This window comes from Mercurialis annua, linkage group LG7, assembly GCF_937616625.2.
Source record: "Mercurialis annua linkage group LG7, ddMerAnnu1.2, whole genome shotgun sequence".
Classification (NCBI taxonomy): Eukaryota; Viridiplantae; Streptophyta; class Magnoliopsida; order Malpighiales; family Euphorbiaceae; genus Mercurialis; species Mercurialis annua.
This window is the reverse complement of record NC_065576.1, coordinates 9419211-9438304: the sequence shown is the minus strand read 5'-3', so window position 1 is coordinate 9438304 and position 19094 is coordinate 9419211. Positions and strand designations below refer to the sequence as shown.

Genomic DNA, 19094 nt, shown 5'->3' with positions numbered 1-19094 from the left:
GATTTGAAAAATGAAGATTGGAATCAATTTGAATCTCTAAATATATAATTATTTATTGATAAATAAAATTAGCTAAATAAATAATTAAAAAAATCGGGGGAGTAGTAAATTACCACTGGAAAGGGAAATGATTTTAGATATGCTGCTTTAACTTATGAGGTAAAAGGATTGCAGAAAAAAGTTGATTTTGTCCTTGGGATCCATAACATACATTAAAGTCTCCCTAATTTTTCGTCTGCTTTTAAGTCAACTCATATTAATTTGTTCTTTTGGATCTTACACTTCCATCAAGTTAGCTTTTGCACATGCCCATGCTTCGATAAATTTTTAAAAATTACAACTGATCACTAATTTTTTTTTAATTAGAATTGATTTTTATATAAAATTATTATTTTTATATTTTTTATTTATTTTAATTATATTTTTTAAAAAGTTTCACATAAATTCATCACTTTTATTATTTTATAAATTTATCACCTATGTAAAAGTCCGATGTATTTTTATTTTAATTACATAGAATATTAATTATATTAAGGCATATATTTGGAAGGAGGAAGACATTAAATTTTAACATCGGTGATAAATTTGTAAAAAAAATGAAAAATGGTAAATTTATATGACACTTTTTAGAAAATGTGATTAAAATGAGAAAACGTGTAAATGTGATGATTTTTTATAAAATTAATTTTTTTTATTATAATCATTATAATATTGATATGTTCATATTCTTTCATATGTATCAATTAATTATAAAGTAGAGCGCAGTATAATCAATAATTATGTAGGAATGAAATTAGAGTCTAATATAACCGTAGTTCATACAGTTGCAGATTCTATTGTAGTATTACCTTTAATTGCATCATTTACCGTTAGAAGTAGGATCAAAATAAAATTTAATATTAAATTTTGGCAAACATCTAAGTAACTTTACTTTAAAGACCAGCTCATTTGACACTTCTCACCAAAAAAAAAATTAACATTAAATTTTGGCATTCATTCATTTGAAAGTAGTTTATTATTTATGGTAAATATATCTATTTATCGACAATTATATTCTTTTTGTCAAATAGTTTTAGAAATTATTAGTTTGGTTTATTAAGTTTTTTAATTTTAGTCAAATATATAAACAACTTGTTTAAATATGATATGACATGATATAGTATATAAAACTTATCCTTTTTAACACATATAATATTGTGTCACACCAATTAAGTTTAAACTGATAAAATTAACAGATCAAACCCATAAAATATTAAAATTACAATATATTTAACAAATCAGATATAGTTGTAGGTAAGGATCAAGATTCTCTCAAATTGATTGAACATGACCTATCATATTCAATTAATATACACCATTAATCTCACTACAACAAAATAGAGATACAGGGGCGGTTTCGTAGGGGCGGTCATTTGAAAGGCCCTTATGATTTATCATTTAAAACTTAAAGTGTTTTATAGGGGCGGCATTTGAATTCGCCCCTATTATTGTGTATTATAGGGGCAGTTGTATAAACCTAGGGGCGGTTCTTTTAAAAAAAACTAACCCTAGCAAAATCAATTTCTTTTTTCCATTCTTCTTCTCGTCGGCCTCACATCCTCTCAACTCAAACACTGTGACAATGGCGAATCTGACCTAATTCACTCCACTCCACTCCACTTCACTAACAATGTCGAATCTGACCTAATTCACTCCACTCCACTTCACTAACAATGGCGAATCTGACCTAGCCGCCGATTCACTCCACTCCACTTCACTAACAATGGCGAATCTGACCTAGCAGCTGATTCACTCCACTCTACTTCACTAACATTGACGAAGCGGTTTTTATTAGCAACTGAATCGCTCACTTCACTTAGGTTCATTTCACTCCATTAGCAGCTGAATCGCTCTCTCATCTTCACGAGCACTAGCAGCAAATCTCATATCAATGAGAGGTCAGATTTGGTTTTCAACTTTATTTTTGAAATTCATGCTGTAACTATTGTGATTATGACAAATTGTTTGTTGTAACTATTGTGATTATGACAAATTATTGGGGATTTAGGTTATTTTTAGGAGTTTATGAATTTGCATGAAGGGCAATAACTTGATGTGGTCCAGTAACATTGCATTATTATTGTGTTTGATTAAGGATATCATATGTTTGCTAATGTTTTTCAGTGTTGATTTTTAGGAGTTTATGAATTCGCATGATCAACCTTAACAAAATATATCATAGGCTTGATCAACCTTATTATTGTGCAAGTAAGCAGCAATCATAGTATTCCAAGACACTAAATTTCTGCTAGGCATTTTATCAAATAGATTGTGTGCATCTATAACCCTGCCATTTTTTGCATAGGCAGATATCATTGAATTGTACGCGACAGTGTTCTTTTTGGACATTCCTAGGAAAATTTTGAAAATTTAGTGATTACAAAATAGTCTATGTCATAGAATATTTTATAGATTTTTTTGACGTTTTCGTGCTATATAGTGGGATAATTTGCTTTAATTGTAAATTTATCTCAATTTGAGTTATAAAAATTTATAGAAGCCACTTTGGCCAAACTTAGCATTAGTTGAGTCGAGTATGGTTTAATATAAATATTTGTGGTGTATTATTTATTTAATTATATGCGGTGGAATGTCAATAATATCATCTAGCAAAGTCTAAATATTTGATAAACATTGACATGAAACATAAGGAATCTGACCTTTATCAGAACACATTTCATTCTTTAATAATAAAATTTTGAGCTGCATTATATTAGCATTTTGATAATGGATGATCAGGCCATTATTATCTTTGCATTGTTTACATAAGGAGAAATGAGTGGTCTTAGTAAGATAATGAGTGGCCTGATAATGATCAATCAAATAGATCACTTTTCAGATGGCCAAGTAGGCAGACAAATATGAATTACATAATCTGAATTAGATTATGCTACGACATACGACCAACTCATACAATATCGCCAGTAAGTTTAGCTTTAACATGATGTTACGAATTATCATGATGAGTTTAGTCTTAATATCATGAATTTGTTTTTTTATACATTAGTTCACTGTGTTTGTAGTTTTAACTTTTAGAGTTTACACTTATTTTATTCTTATAATCTTATAGGTTATAGGTCTAGCGCGTGACTCGAATATCTCTGTTGAAATTATGGCCCTAGGTAGGGGTCCTAACAAGGTAGCAAGAAGATTTTCTGGTTTCATTATTAATGGAATTAGATTTCATACCAAGACCCGTGAAGAGCAAAGACTGACCCAAAATAGCGGTGTAGTTAACAAATCAGAAGGAGGGGGTGTGGAATACTTTGGAAAACTAAGAGATATTATTGAACTAAATTACTATGGGAGTTTCAAGATTGTGTTATTTAAATGTGATTGGATTGATGTTCATCGTAGTGCTGGAATGAAAAAAGATGAATATGGGTATACATTAGTTAACTTCTCTCGGTTAATTCATACGGGTGACAATGTAACTGATGATCCGTATATTTTTTCTTCTCAAGCTGATCAAGTGTTCTATGTGGAAGATCCAAGTAATCTAAACTGGCATGTGGTTATCAAAATTAAACCCAGAGATGCATTTGATATGGGCCATGAAGAAGAAGATGATCATTCTTTTTCTTCTGTTAGTAGGCAGATTTTATGTGAAAAGTGCTCAATATTGATCACTTATTAGACGCATCCACAGCTATATGGAATATGGAAAAGGGTGAAAAGATATTTGTAGAGGTGGATGGATTTGGAGTTCCATGCTCTAGAGAAGGTGCAACACTTGGATCCTTCTTGGGAACTATTGCAGTGAATGGGAAATATGCACCATTGGATATGCCGAGATGGGACAGCAAAGATTATAAGTCATTTCGTGATGATATTTTGACTTTAGTGCAATTTGATCTGAAATTACAGTATTACAGCCGAGATAAATCTAAGGAACAAGTCAAAACAGATGTTCCAAAAGGGATTGAAATAACTCAATGGCGTATTTTGGTCAATGGATAGTATATTGAGAGAAGTAAGGTTAGTATTTAGCCATATGTGATGTGATTGTTTATTCTAAATAATAATTTGTATAACTGATTTTTTTGTTTTGTAGAGATTGAGCCAGATAAATACTGCCAATGCAAATAAGAAGAAAAACAAGCAAACTACTGGAAGAAAAAGTTATGCAAGACTTCGAAAAGAAATGGTAATTATGTATTTACACCGATAAAATTTAATTTAATTCTCTAACAAAATTTTGTATTTTTAGGAAATACAAAGTGGGGTGGCCCCTGACCGACTTACTTTTTTTGACACGACCCATAGAAAGAAGGATGGCACGTATATTGATGACAATAGCAAAGAGCTTATGGTACTTCTTTCTATTAGTTCGTTATTTTTGAAATTAGTCTGTTATTTCAAATGATATATTTCTGCTGTTAAAATGAACAAAATTGCTTTAGATATGCGATCTGTAAAATGTATAGAATGCTTTTATGGAAGCTTATGGTATGTTACAAATCTGACTGATATACAATACTTTTATGGCAGCTTATGCTTTTATGGCAGCTTATGTATAAAATGTATAGAATGATTTCAAGTGATATGTTTCTGTTTCTTCAACCACATATGCTTAAGAGTGTCATGTTGCTTATTTGTCCAATATCTGCTATTGTTTTATCAAATGTGTTTGTTGATCAATCTATTGGTAAAAGACTAACTATCAAGTTGTTTTTGTTGCAAATATATTAGGAGAAAGCGAAGACTCTTCAAGCAGAACGTAGTGAAGGTTCTAGCACGAGTTTAGCAAAAATGAATGAAGAAATCTTTCAAGAACTAACAGGTCCGGAGCATCATAGGAGAGTGCGTGGTATGGGTTCCGGAGTCACTCCTACAAGGTATTTTGGATCGACTAGGTATAATATTGGAGACAAATGGCACAATTCTACAAATTCAAGTGAATCGGAAGAGGTTAAAGATCTCAAGGAACAAGTCAAAAATATGTTCAAAACCGTGGAGGCTTTATCCGCATTTATCAAGAGGCAATTTCCGGAACAACAATGGATGCCTACGGCAGTTAATAATCCTCAGGTATCGTTTATAAAGGCAAATTCTGTTGCTTTTAGATGATTTGCTTTAATTGATATGATTTTATTAGTGATACTAATCATGTAATATTTGGAAAGTTAGGTATGCTAATCCAGTTTTTGTTTATTTGTTTGTCTAATTTTGCTTTAGTTGATGTGATAAAACATTGGATTTATAACTTAATTAATAGACAATAAGTCAAGTCCTTAGAACTGTACTGCAGATTAACATGACATGAGTCTTAATTTATTGTATTTAGTTTTCTTTTTAATTCAGTGTATATTTCTCTTTTTAAATTCTGCACATTTTTGATAATTTTTTATTTTTGGCTTTAGTTTGATCTTCATATAGCTAAAGAGTTAGCTAGATGATTCTTTATTGCAAGTCCTGTTTAGTTCCATGTTCTCAGAATTAATTTGTTATGTTTGGTGCCTCTATTAAAAGCTCATATTGTAAGTTTGAATTTCTATGCATATTAATTTTTGATAGAATTAATGATTTTGATTAGTATATATTTTATTTGATATTTGTAGGACGGTCATTCCTCAAGTTAGTTGGCAATTTCTCCGTTCATATCAGGGGCATCATTCCATCACCAAGCAATGTGCTTCCTTTTGCAGGATTGTTTTTGAAGTCCACTGATTACAATGTTTAGAATCATTTATGGAATTTTGGTTATTAGTTTTACTGAAAGGCATACTATTGGATGATTGTTTAGAATGATTTATGAAAATTTGATTAATAATTCCAATGAAAAGCATTTTATGTGTAATCAGATTTATGTGTTTATTCAAGCAGTTGGTGTAATCAGAACCATTGGATATTGAAATACAATTTATATAAAAACAGAAAAAAAATGTTTGGGGCGGTTATAACTAGGGGTGGGCAAAAAAACCGATCAAACCGATTAACCGAACCAAAACCGGAAAACCGAACCGGAAAATATGGTTAACCGGTCCAACGGTTTAGGTTTAGGTTTTTGATTTTTAATTTTCATGGTTAATGGTTTAGGTTTAGGTTTTGGATTTCTAAAAACCGTGGTTAATCGGTTAACCGGTTTATATATATATATATATATATATATATATATATATATATATATATATATATATATATTTTTAATAATTAATAAGGTATATTTTATGATCTATAAAATAATATGGATTTTATAATATACACAATAAAATCTAAATATAAAAATATATTGATAGATATTTTATTTAGGAATATTTCTATATTTTAGGAGAATCTATATGTAAAAATATTTTGATGTTACTTATAAATTATTTGTAAATAATAATAGTTTTAAATATTTGCATTGACTTAACTATTCATAAGATAGTTTAGATTTATATTTTTAATATAATTTGAATTTTTATGGTTTTTTTTGTTTGCTAAAAAATTAAATAGAATTAAAATTTTATCTTTTTTTGTCTTTAATTTTTCTAATGGTTATATGGTTAAAAACCGTAAAACCGAAAAACCAAACCATTTTTGATGGTTAACCGATTTACCGGTTAACCGTTTAAAATTTTAGGTTTAGGTTTTTAATTTTAAAAACCGTATTACAATGGACCGGTTTACAAATCACCCTCATGGACCGGTTAACCGGTCCATGCCCACCCCTAGTTATAACAGCCCCTAAGTATATGATATATAAATATTGAAAAATAGTTTGGGGCGGTTCAAAAACTGCCCCTAAAAGATACAAGTACGTAGGGGCGGTTATAACCGCCCCTATATTCCGCCCCTAGATATAAAAGTTACCCCGGCAGTTGCAAAAGCCGCCTCTGTACAGTAGTGGCGCCCGGAAAAACGGCGTTTTAAGGGCGGAATTTGAAACGGACCTATAACCTGTAGGGGCGGTTATAACCGCCCCTAGATGCAAAAAAAACCGCCCCAGTAGAGCAGTTTTGTTGTAGTGTCTATATCATTCATTATGTGTAGATTAACTTAGCATATTTTATATTTTTTCAATTTACAATGAATAGTGTAAATTGATTAAATATGATAAGTCATGTTTAATCAACTTAAGAGGATCCTAATCCGGATAGATGGATGTTATTTTGCCAATTTTCATTTGTAAGAATATTCCAGTGTTAATAGCAAGATTTTTATATAATATTAAAATTATGAGCATGTGCTTAAGATCTAGAAGGGAGCAAAGAAGCAAATGGAAGTGTAAAGCCACCGACAGCAATTACTTACAGAGACTAAACCGCCGCAGTAGACGTCGTAATATCAATTGCATGTGCATTAATTATCTTCAATATTTCACTGAAAACCCTAATCACCTACAGCTATAAATAAAACCCTAATTAATAGTCTCCATTGTTTCTCATTTTCTTCACAACTTGAGCTTCTTATTAGTTTCTTATTAGTTTACCAACCATCATCATGTCTAGGCAGTTTCTCCTGTTTTTTGCCCTACTTTTTGTTTGTGCTGTCCCTGCGCTCGTCAGCGCTCGGCTTTTGAGGAGGCCATTTCATATCAGAGGACGAGCATTTTGTGATACTTGCCGTTGTGGCTTTGAGACCAACAAAACTACTTATATTCCTGGTATTTACTCTCTTCTTTTTCTACCATTCTTTTTCAGTTTTTGATTTTTTTAATAAACTGTTGAGATTCAAATTGGATTAGTGAGTGTGAAAACAAATTTTTAGATTTTATTTTAATTAAATATTAAGATTTTTGTCATCCAAAAAAATATATTAAGATTTCGATTCGTGTTAAAGTGCTATTAAAAATATAGTTTTATTTATGGGTTCTCGTCACTTTCCGATTTGATATAGTGATTAGGTAGATATAGAATATGGTCATGCGTCGCGCATATTAATCTCCATGTCCTTGGGAAAATGATTTTTCTACATTTTTAATATTTTTGATTATCTTTGTCAAATATATATTTAGAAAACAATTTGAACAGTTTGGTCCATCAATTTTACGATTTATGATAAATATATCAAGAGTGTATGTGGCCGATGGGTTTCTTTACATAGATTTAATTAGTTGATTAGTCCAGTTAGAAAAGAGAAACTTCAGAACTTTAATTAAAACGAGGTTTAGATATAATTGTCATAATTTACAAAATTGACGAACAAGACTGTCCAAAGTTTAATACCATTCAAATGTTTAGTGTTAATTGAATTATATATGTGATGCACTGCACTGGTTTCAGGTGCGAAGGTAAGAATCGAATGCGAAGACAGGACGACTTTCCGGCTAAAATACAGCGTGGAGGGCGTAACCAACTCGGAAGGAACATTCAACATCAAAGTCGAAGATGACCATGAAGACGAGATATGCTATGTTTCTCTTGTTAGCAGTCCGTGGCCTAGTTGCGCTAAACCTAACGCAGCTCGCAATAGTTCTCAGGTGATACTGACTCGCAACAATGGTGCTATTGCTGACCTGCATTATGCCAATTCCTTGGGCTTTTTAAGGGATGAGCCGATGTCTGGCTGTGAAGAGTTGGTTAAGTATCTTCTTGAATCTGATATATGAGTAGGAATCTGTCCAAAATCTCTAACTTATTTTTAGATAGAGATCCGTTGATTGTAATTTTTTGTGTTTGATGTTTTTAGATTTCAATGTGATCGTATTGATGTGGCGATAATATTTACTATGTGTCTCTTAGCTCAGGAGACTCCTGCAAAATCAACGTATTGCTTAGTGCTTTGCAAGTTTAAGGGTTTTGTAAACTTTTCTTTTGGGCAATGATTCCAAAATAAAAAATAAAAAAACAATGAAAACGGATTATATCCTCATGTTCATTTTATCAAATACATGTTTAAAATCAAATCATAACATTCTAATATGTCAATTTTACAAATGATGCAGCTATATCCAATAAATTCCAAATTATATTTATTATTAGAATTTATTTGTGTAAATTTTTAATTTTTATGAATGATTGTTTTACACAATTAAAGGTATTAAACTTTGTAAGTCATGGAGTTTATTAAGTTTTGGAGTGGATACTATACTTTATTTTGTTTCTTTTTGGGTGCCAAAGTTATCATTTTATTTTATCGGATGTTTCTTGCCGAAAATCGATGTCAAATTATCGTTTTGTTTTTTTTTTGTTTACTAAAGTTAATATCCCTTTTGAAACAATATTTACAGTTTAGTAGTTTTTTTAAAATAAAATTTATAACTTGATAACTTTTTTGAATTTATATCTAAAATTAAAAAAATAAAATTTTGACAAGCAATCTTCCGGTGAAATGAATTGATAACTTTTTTTGGTAAATAATTGATATATTAGCTCATCCACAAAATAAGTGGAAGACAAAGGGTGAATAATACCAATCTAAATGGAATTACAAAAAAAAGAAAAGAAATTCTAAACATATCATTGCCCGAATAACTGAACTCCAGATGAAGCGATTTATATATCGAACAAAACCACTTTACAAACACAACTATAAATCAGAAAATCAATCTCCAAAATGTCATTCTTCAAAAGATGCATTTTTCTTACTTTCAAGATATCCCAAACTCCAAAGAAAAAACCTAAATAAAGTATAACTATAGTATTCATTTTAAAATTTTGTAAATGTTTAATGACCTACAGAGTTTAATACCTCACAATTGATCTTTAATTTAAGTTTAGGAAGGGTTTTTTTTTGTTTTAAAATGAAGACTAAGTATCTAAAATATATTAAATTGATAACTTAATATATTTGTTCCAATTTGCTTAATTAACATACTACAATGTCCATTTTTTTTAAAATAAATGATAATTAGATTAGCTCAATCACGATGCAATGGAAGGAAAAATTCTTTTCAGTAAAAGGCTAAGAATTACAAAAATGGCAAAAAATATAAATTACGAAATATATCATTACCCGGGTACCTAAAACCCGAATTCAAGTCTTTGTAGTAACACCGCGTTATCCATCCAATTTTTCAGAAAAAGCAAGAATTGAGTTTGAAGAAAAATTCCAAAGTTTCATTTTTTCGGAAGTCATTTTTTTACAAGACTTAAAAAAGAAGTATTATACTATAGCTATCCGCAATAGTATATATAGTGTGTTATTATTTATGAATAAGTTATTCATTACACATAAACACCGTGGAGCTCCAGCCAAAAACTATTGCGTATAAAATCACGAACCATAAATATGATAGCCTTTGCCAATATTTTTATTCTGTAATGAATTAAATTTTATTCTGTAATGTGGGAATGCTAAAATGAATAACTTATCCTGTAGCTAATTAAACTTTATAGATCATATTTTTATACTAATTATTATTCAATTTTATACTAACTCAACTGTTTTTATTTGAATTTTTTATTTTTTTATTTTTTTAATTTTTAGCCTAAGATAAAAATAAAATATTGTTCATAATTCATTCAAACATTATGACAAAAAAGTCTCATTATATTGAATAACTTAATTCTAAAAAGAATATATATTCAATAACTTAAATTCGAATTTTAATAATTAAAAAAATATTTGTATTCAGAGAAATTTTTAGAGAAATTTTTAGGTGTACTCAGTTCATCACGTAATCCATGAACTAAACTAATTAAATTGTAACACGTCATTAAAATAGCGGCATTATTATAATTTTAATTATTATTTATTTACATATTTTAATAGTAATATAATGTATTATAATATGATTGACTCAATTCACAGATAATAGACCGGATATATTTAAAAATTTCTACTGGAATTCAAATCTATACTATATCTATACTATATATAAAAGCACGGATGGGGGGGGGGGACAGGCACATTTACGTTAATGTCCTTAATATTATTAAAATTATTATTCCATAATAATTATAATAATTATTCTACCTAAATATTAGCTAATTTAAACTACTTGCAATACAATTAAAATACTCACCTATTTTATAGAATTTTATACCATGTCTACCACTACAAGCTTTTGAGTAAATAAATATTTTCCTAAATTATCTTTTTACAACTTAAACAATTTGTAAACCGAAAGAGATCGACAATAATATAAAATCTTCAGTATTGCCGTCTTATTAGGTTTAAATATCTATCTATGTTGGCAAAGAATACAAGAAAATAAATATTCACTAAACATAAGTATAGACAAAATTGATTAATGTGATTATAATGTGTTGGTAAGTTAACAATTAATAGATACAGCAAATCCGAAGTATAATAACTGTTTTAAAAGTGAAAACTATTTTACTTATTTGTCACTTAATGCACATTTATGTTAATATTTTTTTTATTTTATAAAATATATATTTATTAGAAAACCATTGAGATAAATAATTATTAGAATTAGAGTACTAATTTAAATAAAATACTTATAATATTATGTCACACTACGAGCGAGTATTAACTAATTAATATAATATTTTGACGAGTTACACTACGAGCCACGTGTGAAACACGTAAAGCGACACTAGTTTAAATAAATGAGGAAAATCTAAAATGGCCGAAAAATATATAAGCTGAAATCAAAAGAATCAGAATTTGATTTGATTTCAGATATTCTTCAATCTCGAACCGAACGGAATAGACAAATGTAAGAAAACGACATCGTTAAGTCGAATTATGCAGGCTTTCGATCTCCCTCTTCAATTAATTAACTTCTAAATTACCCAAAAATCACCCTCTTCTCTCCAATATTAATTTGTGAGTGTTAATTTCTGTTCTACCCTTTTAATTTCAATATCTATTTTTTCTTGGTTTTTCATTTTGTCGTGATTCTGTTATGAGTTGGTGGCTTTTTAATGCTTTCATTTTCACTCAAAATCTGCTGAAAATGACGTAAATTTGAGCTTATTCTGAAGTTTTTGTCTTTATATTAATAAAGATGACAGGGTAGTTGGATTAACTTTCATTAAAATTTTAAGTTTGTTTTATTTGCATTAAAGGAGCTCATTTTCTTTAATTTAGACCTCTACTAGTTAATTATGTTGCTCACTGTTCATATGTTAGTTTAATCTTGATTCTGTTTAATATTGGGTATGTTAACCACTTAATTCTGTTTATTTAGGGATTAGTGTTTATTATCTTCAATTACACCACTAATCTTCAATTTATTTTCCATACCATCTATACTGATGGTTATGGGCGGATTTAGAAAGAACGTAATTGTCCATCTTATAATTTTGATTTTTTTAAAAAAAATATTAATATTTAATTGAATAGTATGGTTTTACCACTTTAGAAATTATATTTTGCCATTTTGGCCCACCTTATATACTTTCAGTCTTGCCCGCCTTGTAAAATATTTCTGAATCCGCCATTGCTGATGGTAGTTTTGTTGAATAATTTTCATATGTTTTCTTTGTTTATGTGTTGCAGTTAGATAATTAACAAATGGTGTCTGCTGCATTGCACAAGTCCATTGCTGCTGTGCAGCTGCATAGTTACTGCAGCAGTGATTCTGGCTCTTCCAAGAAATTTGGAAATTCATCACTGCAATTCTTCTCCAACGTTGTCGAACTAGATGTTAAACTGCATAATAGAGGAATATGTAGTTCGAGCAATTCATCATCTTGTCGTACTTCAGCGGTGGATCCTGTTTTGTCTACTTCGCATCCTACTGGCGATTATAATCAGACAACATCAAGTGAGTTCACTAGTCGGCTTTCTAGTACAATGTTACATACGTCGTATAAAGTTTTAGTTGCTCTTTCGTTTAGCATTTTCTATGATGGTATGTTTAGAAGTTTATGTTTAATCATTGTGTTTTGGAATAATTTTTGGATGTGGTGCTCTTTGGTAGATGAATCTTCTTTGATATTAATTCGACATGGCGAGTCTATGTGGAATGAGAAGAATTTATTCACCGGCAGCGTTGATGTACCTTTAACTAAAAGAGGCATTGAGGAAGCGATTGAAGCTGGTAGGCGGATCAGTAATATACCGGTGGACATGATTTACACGTCTGCGTTGATTCGTGCACAGATGACAGCTATGCTTGCTATGACTCAACATCGCTGCAAAAAGGTGATTTGCTCCTCTTCCAGTTCATGCATTTATAATTTATCTTTTGGCACATTTGTTCTTTTTCTTTATGCTTATGCTGCCAATTTCCATAGTCATGGGAGCAGCGTTTAATTTTAATTAATGCCAACTGTAGTCTTGTAATCTCAGGATATTCGTTTAGCCATAAAATCCTACTACAGTTATGCACCCAACAAATACGCTTATGCTCTTACTATAGTTTTGCACTTGGTAGCACGGATAGGGAACATGGGATATATGGACATAGAAACAGTGAAACAATGTTACTTTAAGGTTTCCTATGTTAAAAATGCATGTTTATGTCCGAAATGCTAAGTTCCCGAGACATTTCTGATACGAAAACATTGATTGAATGAAGTGTCCGTGCTATGTAAGTTTTTCATCCAACAAATTCAACTTATGCTATCTGGATTGAAACAGAACATATTATAGCAGCTGTAGGATGAAGACCTTTTTAGATGACAGTCGCAGTAGAATCTAATTGAATGAATTGCTTTTGAAGATTATATCATAAATAACTACTTTGTTCATAATAATTTTAAGACTTCTCCCTTGATGGTTCATTTGATGATCAGTAATTAATAATCAATGATTGACTAAGCATGTCCCCATACTTGATGGTAAAGGAAGCATGGAATGCATTCAGAACTTAGACATATATTTTGCCTAATTACCTTAAACATGTTCTTCCAGAAAATATTATATAGGGTTCTGATAAGGGCGGAAACTTGGCGATTATTATCATGTAGTTAAAGAAACATTGATTTTGCAGGTATTTATATTATCATTTATATAGTTTCGCTGGTTTCATATTGAGCTTTACGTTTTAGGGTGTGTCGGGATCTTCCAATGCATTACTTACAAGATTTCAAAAGTCCATACCTGATTATAGTGAGTCAGTCATCCAGGGATCTACTTGTTACTTGGAAAAGGTTGCAAAGTATCTATTTTTAAGTAAGAAATCAAGGAAGGTTGATTTGGACTTGGATCAGAACATTATGACTCCTATTTTTCTATCCAAATAGAAAATGTACAATGTTAACTTTCCACAAGCTATACAATTCAATTTTGTTCTCTTACAATTTTTTCTACAACTACATAATAATCAAAATTCTCTATACGTAATGCGTGTTAGCAGGTTCCTGTTGTGATGCATGATAAGAGCGAACAGGCAAAAGCATGGAGTCAAATTTATAGCGATGAGACCATGAAACAATCTGTTCCAGTTATTACAGCTTGGCGGTTAAATGAAAGAATGTATATCACTTTTCTTTTCCTTTATCGTTTTCATAATCTGTAGTTTGCGGTGGGTAGTAAAATGGGTCATGTTTCTTTAGGTACGGGGAGTTACAAGGTCTTAACAAGGTAGAAACAGCTGAAAGATATGGCAAGGAGAAAGTCCATGAATGGAGACGGAGTTTCGACATCCCTCCGCCAAATGGCGAGAGCTTGGAAATGTGTTCTAAAAGAGCTGTTGCCTATTTTACAGAAAAGGTAACAACAGTAGTTATTTTCTCAAGCATCTCAAATCGTTTTAATGCGTATGAAGAGTTTGAAACTTCTATAAACTAAAGCATCTGAGTTATGAGAATTAAATATCGCAGATTGAACCTCAGCTTCAATGTGGAAAGAATGTGATGGTTGCTGCCCATGGGAATTCACTGAGGTCTATCATTATGTACCTTGATAAATTAACCACGCTGGAGGTGATAAACTATTTTTTTTCTCTAGCTTTACAACTGTACCGCGGAACTTTCTGCTCCTTGCTTATTGATAAGTTATACTTGGTCTGTTTAACAGGTTATGAATCTAGAATTATCTACCGGCGTTCCGCTACTTTACATATACAAAGATGGGAACTTTATGAAGAGGGGCAGCCCTGTTGGACCTACAGAAGCTGGTGTTTATGCTTATACCAAGGTATTTTGTTATTGCTGGTTTTGTGGACTCTTAAATAACTTAAATATCAATGTGCCTCCTGATTTTGCACGCCATGAGAAATTAACACCAAAATTATCCTTTTATCTTCTAGTCTCATGAACTTGTTAATTTTTGTCAATTAGTCCAATTTTTAATCAATTAATCCAATTTTTTTTGTCAATTACCCCTCAAGTTGTATCAAAATTGATACAGTTGCCAGTTGGTCTAATTGATAAAAATTCAAGTTTAAGGTAAAAAAAGTTAATTGTAGTAAATTCAGGAGGCAAATTGATATTTAGGTCGTTGTTAAATCTCATGTTACTGGTTGACTGTGTGTGTCTGGTCAACTGCAATGAAAAAGGCAGATAATTTGCCAGTTCTGGGTGCATAAATGCAAAAGAACATTTTTCGTGCATCTTCGTTTCATTCATGCTTATTATATATTGCTTGAAATTAAACAAAATGATTAAAATGTTTCAAATGACTGACCACATGGAACATAAGTCACGTATTTAATATTTGCAGTGTCAACCTTCGTTCAAAATAGTCTCTTTTACTACTGTTCAAAATTTTTAAAGAACGTTTTGACATCCATTTATGGTGGCAAGCTACTAGATATTCATAGTTGATTATATTCTTCTGTGATAAACGAAGTCTACTGATGAACTTCGTTAATATGTTACTAATACTTCACCCATGTATATTGAAAATTTTCGGTCGATTTCATGCTTTAGTGTATGATAATACTCGTCAATTTTCTATAAATCACAAGGATATAGATTACTTATTTGCATGGTACGTCTTTCGTAATGCAGGGTTTGGCTCTCTATAGGCAAAAACTGGATGACAATCTCTAGTCAACAATTTTATTTTTGTTTAAAATCCAGGTAAATTGCACTTTCGATTTCAGAACCATCACGAATTGTATTTTTAAGCATCAATTGTTTACTATCCGATCCATTGTGCAATAAATCCGCATTATTGCATGTCTGATATTTTTCAGGATAAAGTTTTTGTTGGTATTTTTCGACGAGTATTCCAGAGGGTACACAGATCTAATGAAGCTGATATAACCTATACAACTCACTGATTCTTTTATCTATAGCAGCTATTTATGTTCGTCAAGCTGGTGTGGGTTTACTAGCATTTGAGAAAGTATTGATCATTAAGAGAGTTGTGAGATATAGATTTGATTTGAGTAAAAGAAGTAAGATATTGTTTTTAGTTACTGGCTAATTTTTATTTATCCAAATTTTTGATTCAATTGTCAATTTATCTATCTAGATTAAACTGTTATAATTCTTATTTGGGACGTAATTGATCATTTGACTCTTAAGTTTTGATTATATAACTAATTTTTTTTTAAAATTCTGAAGTGTTGCATGCACTTTGCACTCGTTAACAATTTTTTTTTTCATATAATAGTGACTTTTACTTAGGATATCAACAATGCAGCTAATGAGAGTTTAATAGGCTCTTGCATTGTGGAATGTCCAATACAATATTTTAAAAACCGAACCGGTAGGAACCAGTTATGCCATCGGTTTAACCGGTTCTCTAAAATTGTTTAGAAAAATTGATATTTTGCCTTTTGGTGAATAGAGGATTAACTCAATCCTCAACTTGGCACAAAATATCAAATGAATTTTTTTTTTTAAAAAAGGGTTAAATTAACCAGCAACTTAGTATTGTAACATCAAAAAAGTTGTTTTACAGCCTTGCCCAATTGCACCCCCTCGCACTGAGTTTCTCTCCACTTACAACATAAATTTTTCTTAAAAAGACCCTTATATTTAGTTCATTTTTAAATTGACACTTAATCATATTAATTTTTTTTTGCTTTTTTTTCTTTTTCATCCTCTTTGAGGACAGAGACCTGCTCGCCGAAGTAGGTGGTGTCCGGTCGGAGTGTGAGAGAGAAGGCGACGGTGGCCGGAGTGTGAGAGGGTGGTGGTGGGACTATTTAAAATTTTAATTACTTAGGATTGTTTCCTTTCCAGATGGATTTGTTATGAGACCAACCTTTTTTTTTACCGCTGATAGTGTATTCTCCGCCAACGGCACCGTCAATACCACGAAAATCCTATGCTCTTTTATCTGATGTTACCAAACCAAATGGCGAAGAAACAGTAGGAGCTTCCGCGACAGAAGCGGAGGAAGCGACACCGTCGAAGAAGGGCAAGAATCCCTTCTAATCGTATTTATCAATTTTATAACTAGTAAAATTAGAAAGCAAAAGAACACAAATGAAAGAAATTGAAACTAACCATATTTTTGCAAAGACACATGTACCATATTTTTGCAAAGAAACAACATGTGTCGTAATCTTGAGAATATTTATGGTTTTGACAGTGTAGTGTTAATTACCTCCATTTTTCAAGTTTAATTGGACCAGACAACTGGCCCATATCCAGTAATTAATGAGAAATTTAGAGAAAACACGGGCTTTACCCATTTTATTCCCAAAAACACGGGCCTGCTTTTCTCTTTGCAATAATATCATTTTGGGTTTTTAATTTGCCATTATGACTTTTATTATTTGAGAATTAAACTTTCATAATTTGAAAAATACGATTAGAGAGAAATCATTAATTTGCTTGTCTTTAATTGAGTTTGATTTTTAAAAGGAAACCCAAATTCTCGCCATTATCTTCTCCACTCTCTTAAACTTTAAACCCTTAGTCAAACTTCCTGATTAATTATTTTTTGAAAAACATGATTTTGTAATGATCAAAATTAGGTCAGTCTCAAAGAAATCTCCAACAAAGAAATTTCGGATTCCTAAATCGAAAGCACAAACTAGCAAAAGGAAGGTTGATTATGTTGAAATTCGGTCATCTATTAAGAATTGTAGAGTTCGTAACCGTGAGGAAGAAGATAATGATTTTGAAAATTTTGAAATCATTAATAGAAGTAAGACAACGATGTTCATACTAATGACTCGGTGAAGGTATTTTTTTTATTTTCCATAATTTTTAATATATTTTAGGTTGTTTTTGTTTGATTTTGTGTTTGTTTGATTTCAAATGTGTGTGTTTAAATATATTTGCTTTTAGGTTGATTTGTTCTGTTGTTTTATTTTTTGGGTAGGTGCTTTGAGTATTACCAGCAAAGTCATTATTGAATCAAGATGAAGAAATGCTTATGAGAATAGAACGTCAGCGTGTGTAATGTTTTAGGTGTTGGTTAGCCAATGGTTAACATTAGATAAACTATTGGTTAACTTGTAATAAATCTTTTGGTGTTGCAGTCATTTTTTGTTTTTCTTTTGTGAACGGCGGTGGTGATGTGGCGGTGTTGCAGTCATTTTTTGTATTCCACAATTCACTAATAGGGTTTGTTCATCGGCGTGGATTATCGAGGAGCAGCGGCGGCGTGGATTATCGAGGAGCAGCGGCGGCATGGATCATCATCGCCATCGACCGAAATCAATTGCTGCTCTCTTCTATTGTCCAACCAGTCGCTGTTCTGTAATGGAGGTGAAGTTGGCGCGTTGTTGCTACGGAGGCGGAGACGGCGCTATGTTATGGAACAGAGTGAGTTCGACGGAGGAAAAAGGCGGAAGAGGAAGAGCTTCTAGTGTGGTGGTGACTTTATTTACGCTGCAGCTGTTAATGAGCCACAAATTCAAATAGTTTGGTGATGAAGGAAGTTTTTGATTTATACTTGTTATGATCAAGTTTTATGTTGGTTAAGTAATGGTTAACTAATGGGTATCCAATAACAAGATGAACAAATGCTTATGAGAATAGAACGTTAATATGTGCTTGTGATAATAGAAATGCTTATGATAATGTTTGTTTTACCAGAAATAATGAGTTTTGAACTCTAACTCTAACTTTGTCTTTGTATGCAACAGTATGTCCTGGTTTCAAGGTTAAATTTAGTGTTAATTTAATGTATAATTATTTTTTGGGCAGGTGCTTTGTGTATTACCAGCAAAGTCATTACTGAATCAAGATGAAGAAATGCTTATGAGAATAGAACGTTAATGTGTGTAATGTTTTAGGTGTTGGTTAACCAGTGGTTAACATTGGGTTAACTGTTAGTTAACTTGTAATAAATATCTTGGTGTTGCGATCATTTTTTATTTTTCTTTTATGAACGACGGTGGTGATGTGGTGGTGGTTTGA

The 19094-nt window shown here is 31.1% G+C and overlaps 3 protein-coding genes across 7 annotated transcripts; all 3 read left to right on the top strand.

Annotated features, from left to right (window-relative positions):
- The first annotated feature begins 1402 nt into the window (after positions 1-1402).
- LOC126654488 (uncharacterized) lies at positions 1403-5839 on the top strand. Of its 4 annotated transcripts, XM_056103851.1 has the most exons (6): positions 1525-1937; positions 3110-4017; positions 4094-4186; positions 4250-4351; positions 4732-5070; positions 5601-5839. In XM_056103851.1, exons 3-6 carry the CDS (start codon positions 4184-4186, stop codon positions 5619-5621), a joined length of 465 nt encoding a protein of 154 aa, XP_055959826.1. In that variant the 5' UTR covers positions 1525-1937; positions 3110-4017; positions 4094-4183; the 3' UTR covers positions 5622-5839. The 4 variants fall into 4 exon arrangements, 2 of the variants coding, with proteins under 2 accessions (XP_055959826.1, XP_050204325.1); XM_050348368.2 differs by lacking the exon at positions 3110-4017; XR_008789564.1 differs by lacking the exons at positions 4094-4186; positions 4732-5070; positions 5601-5839 and having other exon boundaries at positions 1403-1937; positions 4250-4339.
- A 1556-nt stretch (positions 5840-7395) lies between these two features.
- On the top strand, positions 7396-8751 carry LOC126656302 (protein DOWNSTREAM OF FLC). Its single transcript, XM_050350835.1, has 2 exons — positions 7396-7627; positions 8247-8751. The coding sequence occupies exons 1-2, from the start codon at positions 7465-7467 to the stop codon at positions 8570-8572; spliced, it is 489 nt and encodes a 162-aa protein (XP_050206792.1). The 5' UTR covers positions 7396-7464; the 3' UTR covers positions 8573-8751.
- A 2746-nt stretch (positions 8752-11497) lies between these two features.
- LOC126654817 (2,3-bisphosphoglycerate-dependent phosphoglycerate mutase 1-like) lies at positions 11498-16232 on the top strand. Of its 2 annotated transcripts, none has more exons than XM_050348814.2 (9): positions 11498-11700; positions 12376-12643; positions 12800-13023; positions 14180-14298; positions 14379-14535; positions 14646-14747; positions 14842-14961; positions 15777-15848; positions 15965-16232. In XM_050348814.2, exons 2-8 carry the CDS (start codon positions 12391-12393, stop codon positions 15816-15818), a joined length of 1017 nt encoding a protein of 338 aa, XP_050204771.1. In that variant the 5' UTR covers positions 11498-11700; positions 12376-12390; the 3' UTR covers positions 15819-15848; positions 15965-16232. The 2 variants fall into 2 exon arrangements, with proteins under 2 accessions (XP_050204771.1, XP_055962439.1); XM_056106464.1 differs by lacking the exon at positions 11498-11700 and adding an exon at positions 11872-11889.
- Positions 16233-19094: the final 2862 nt, after the last annotated feature.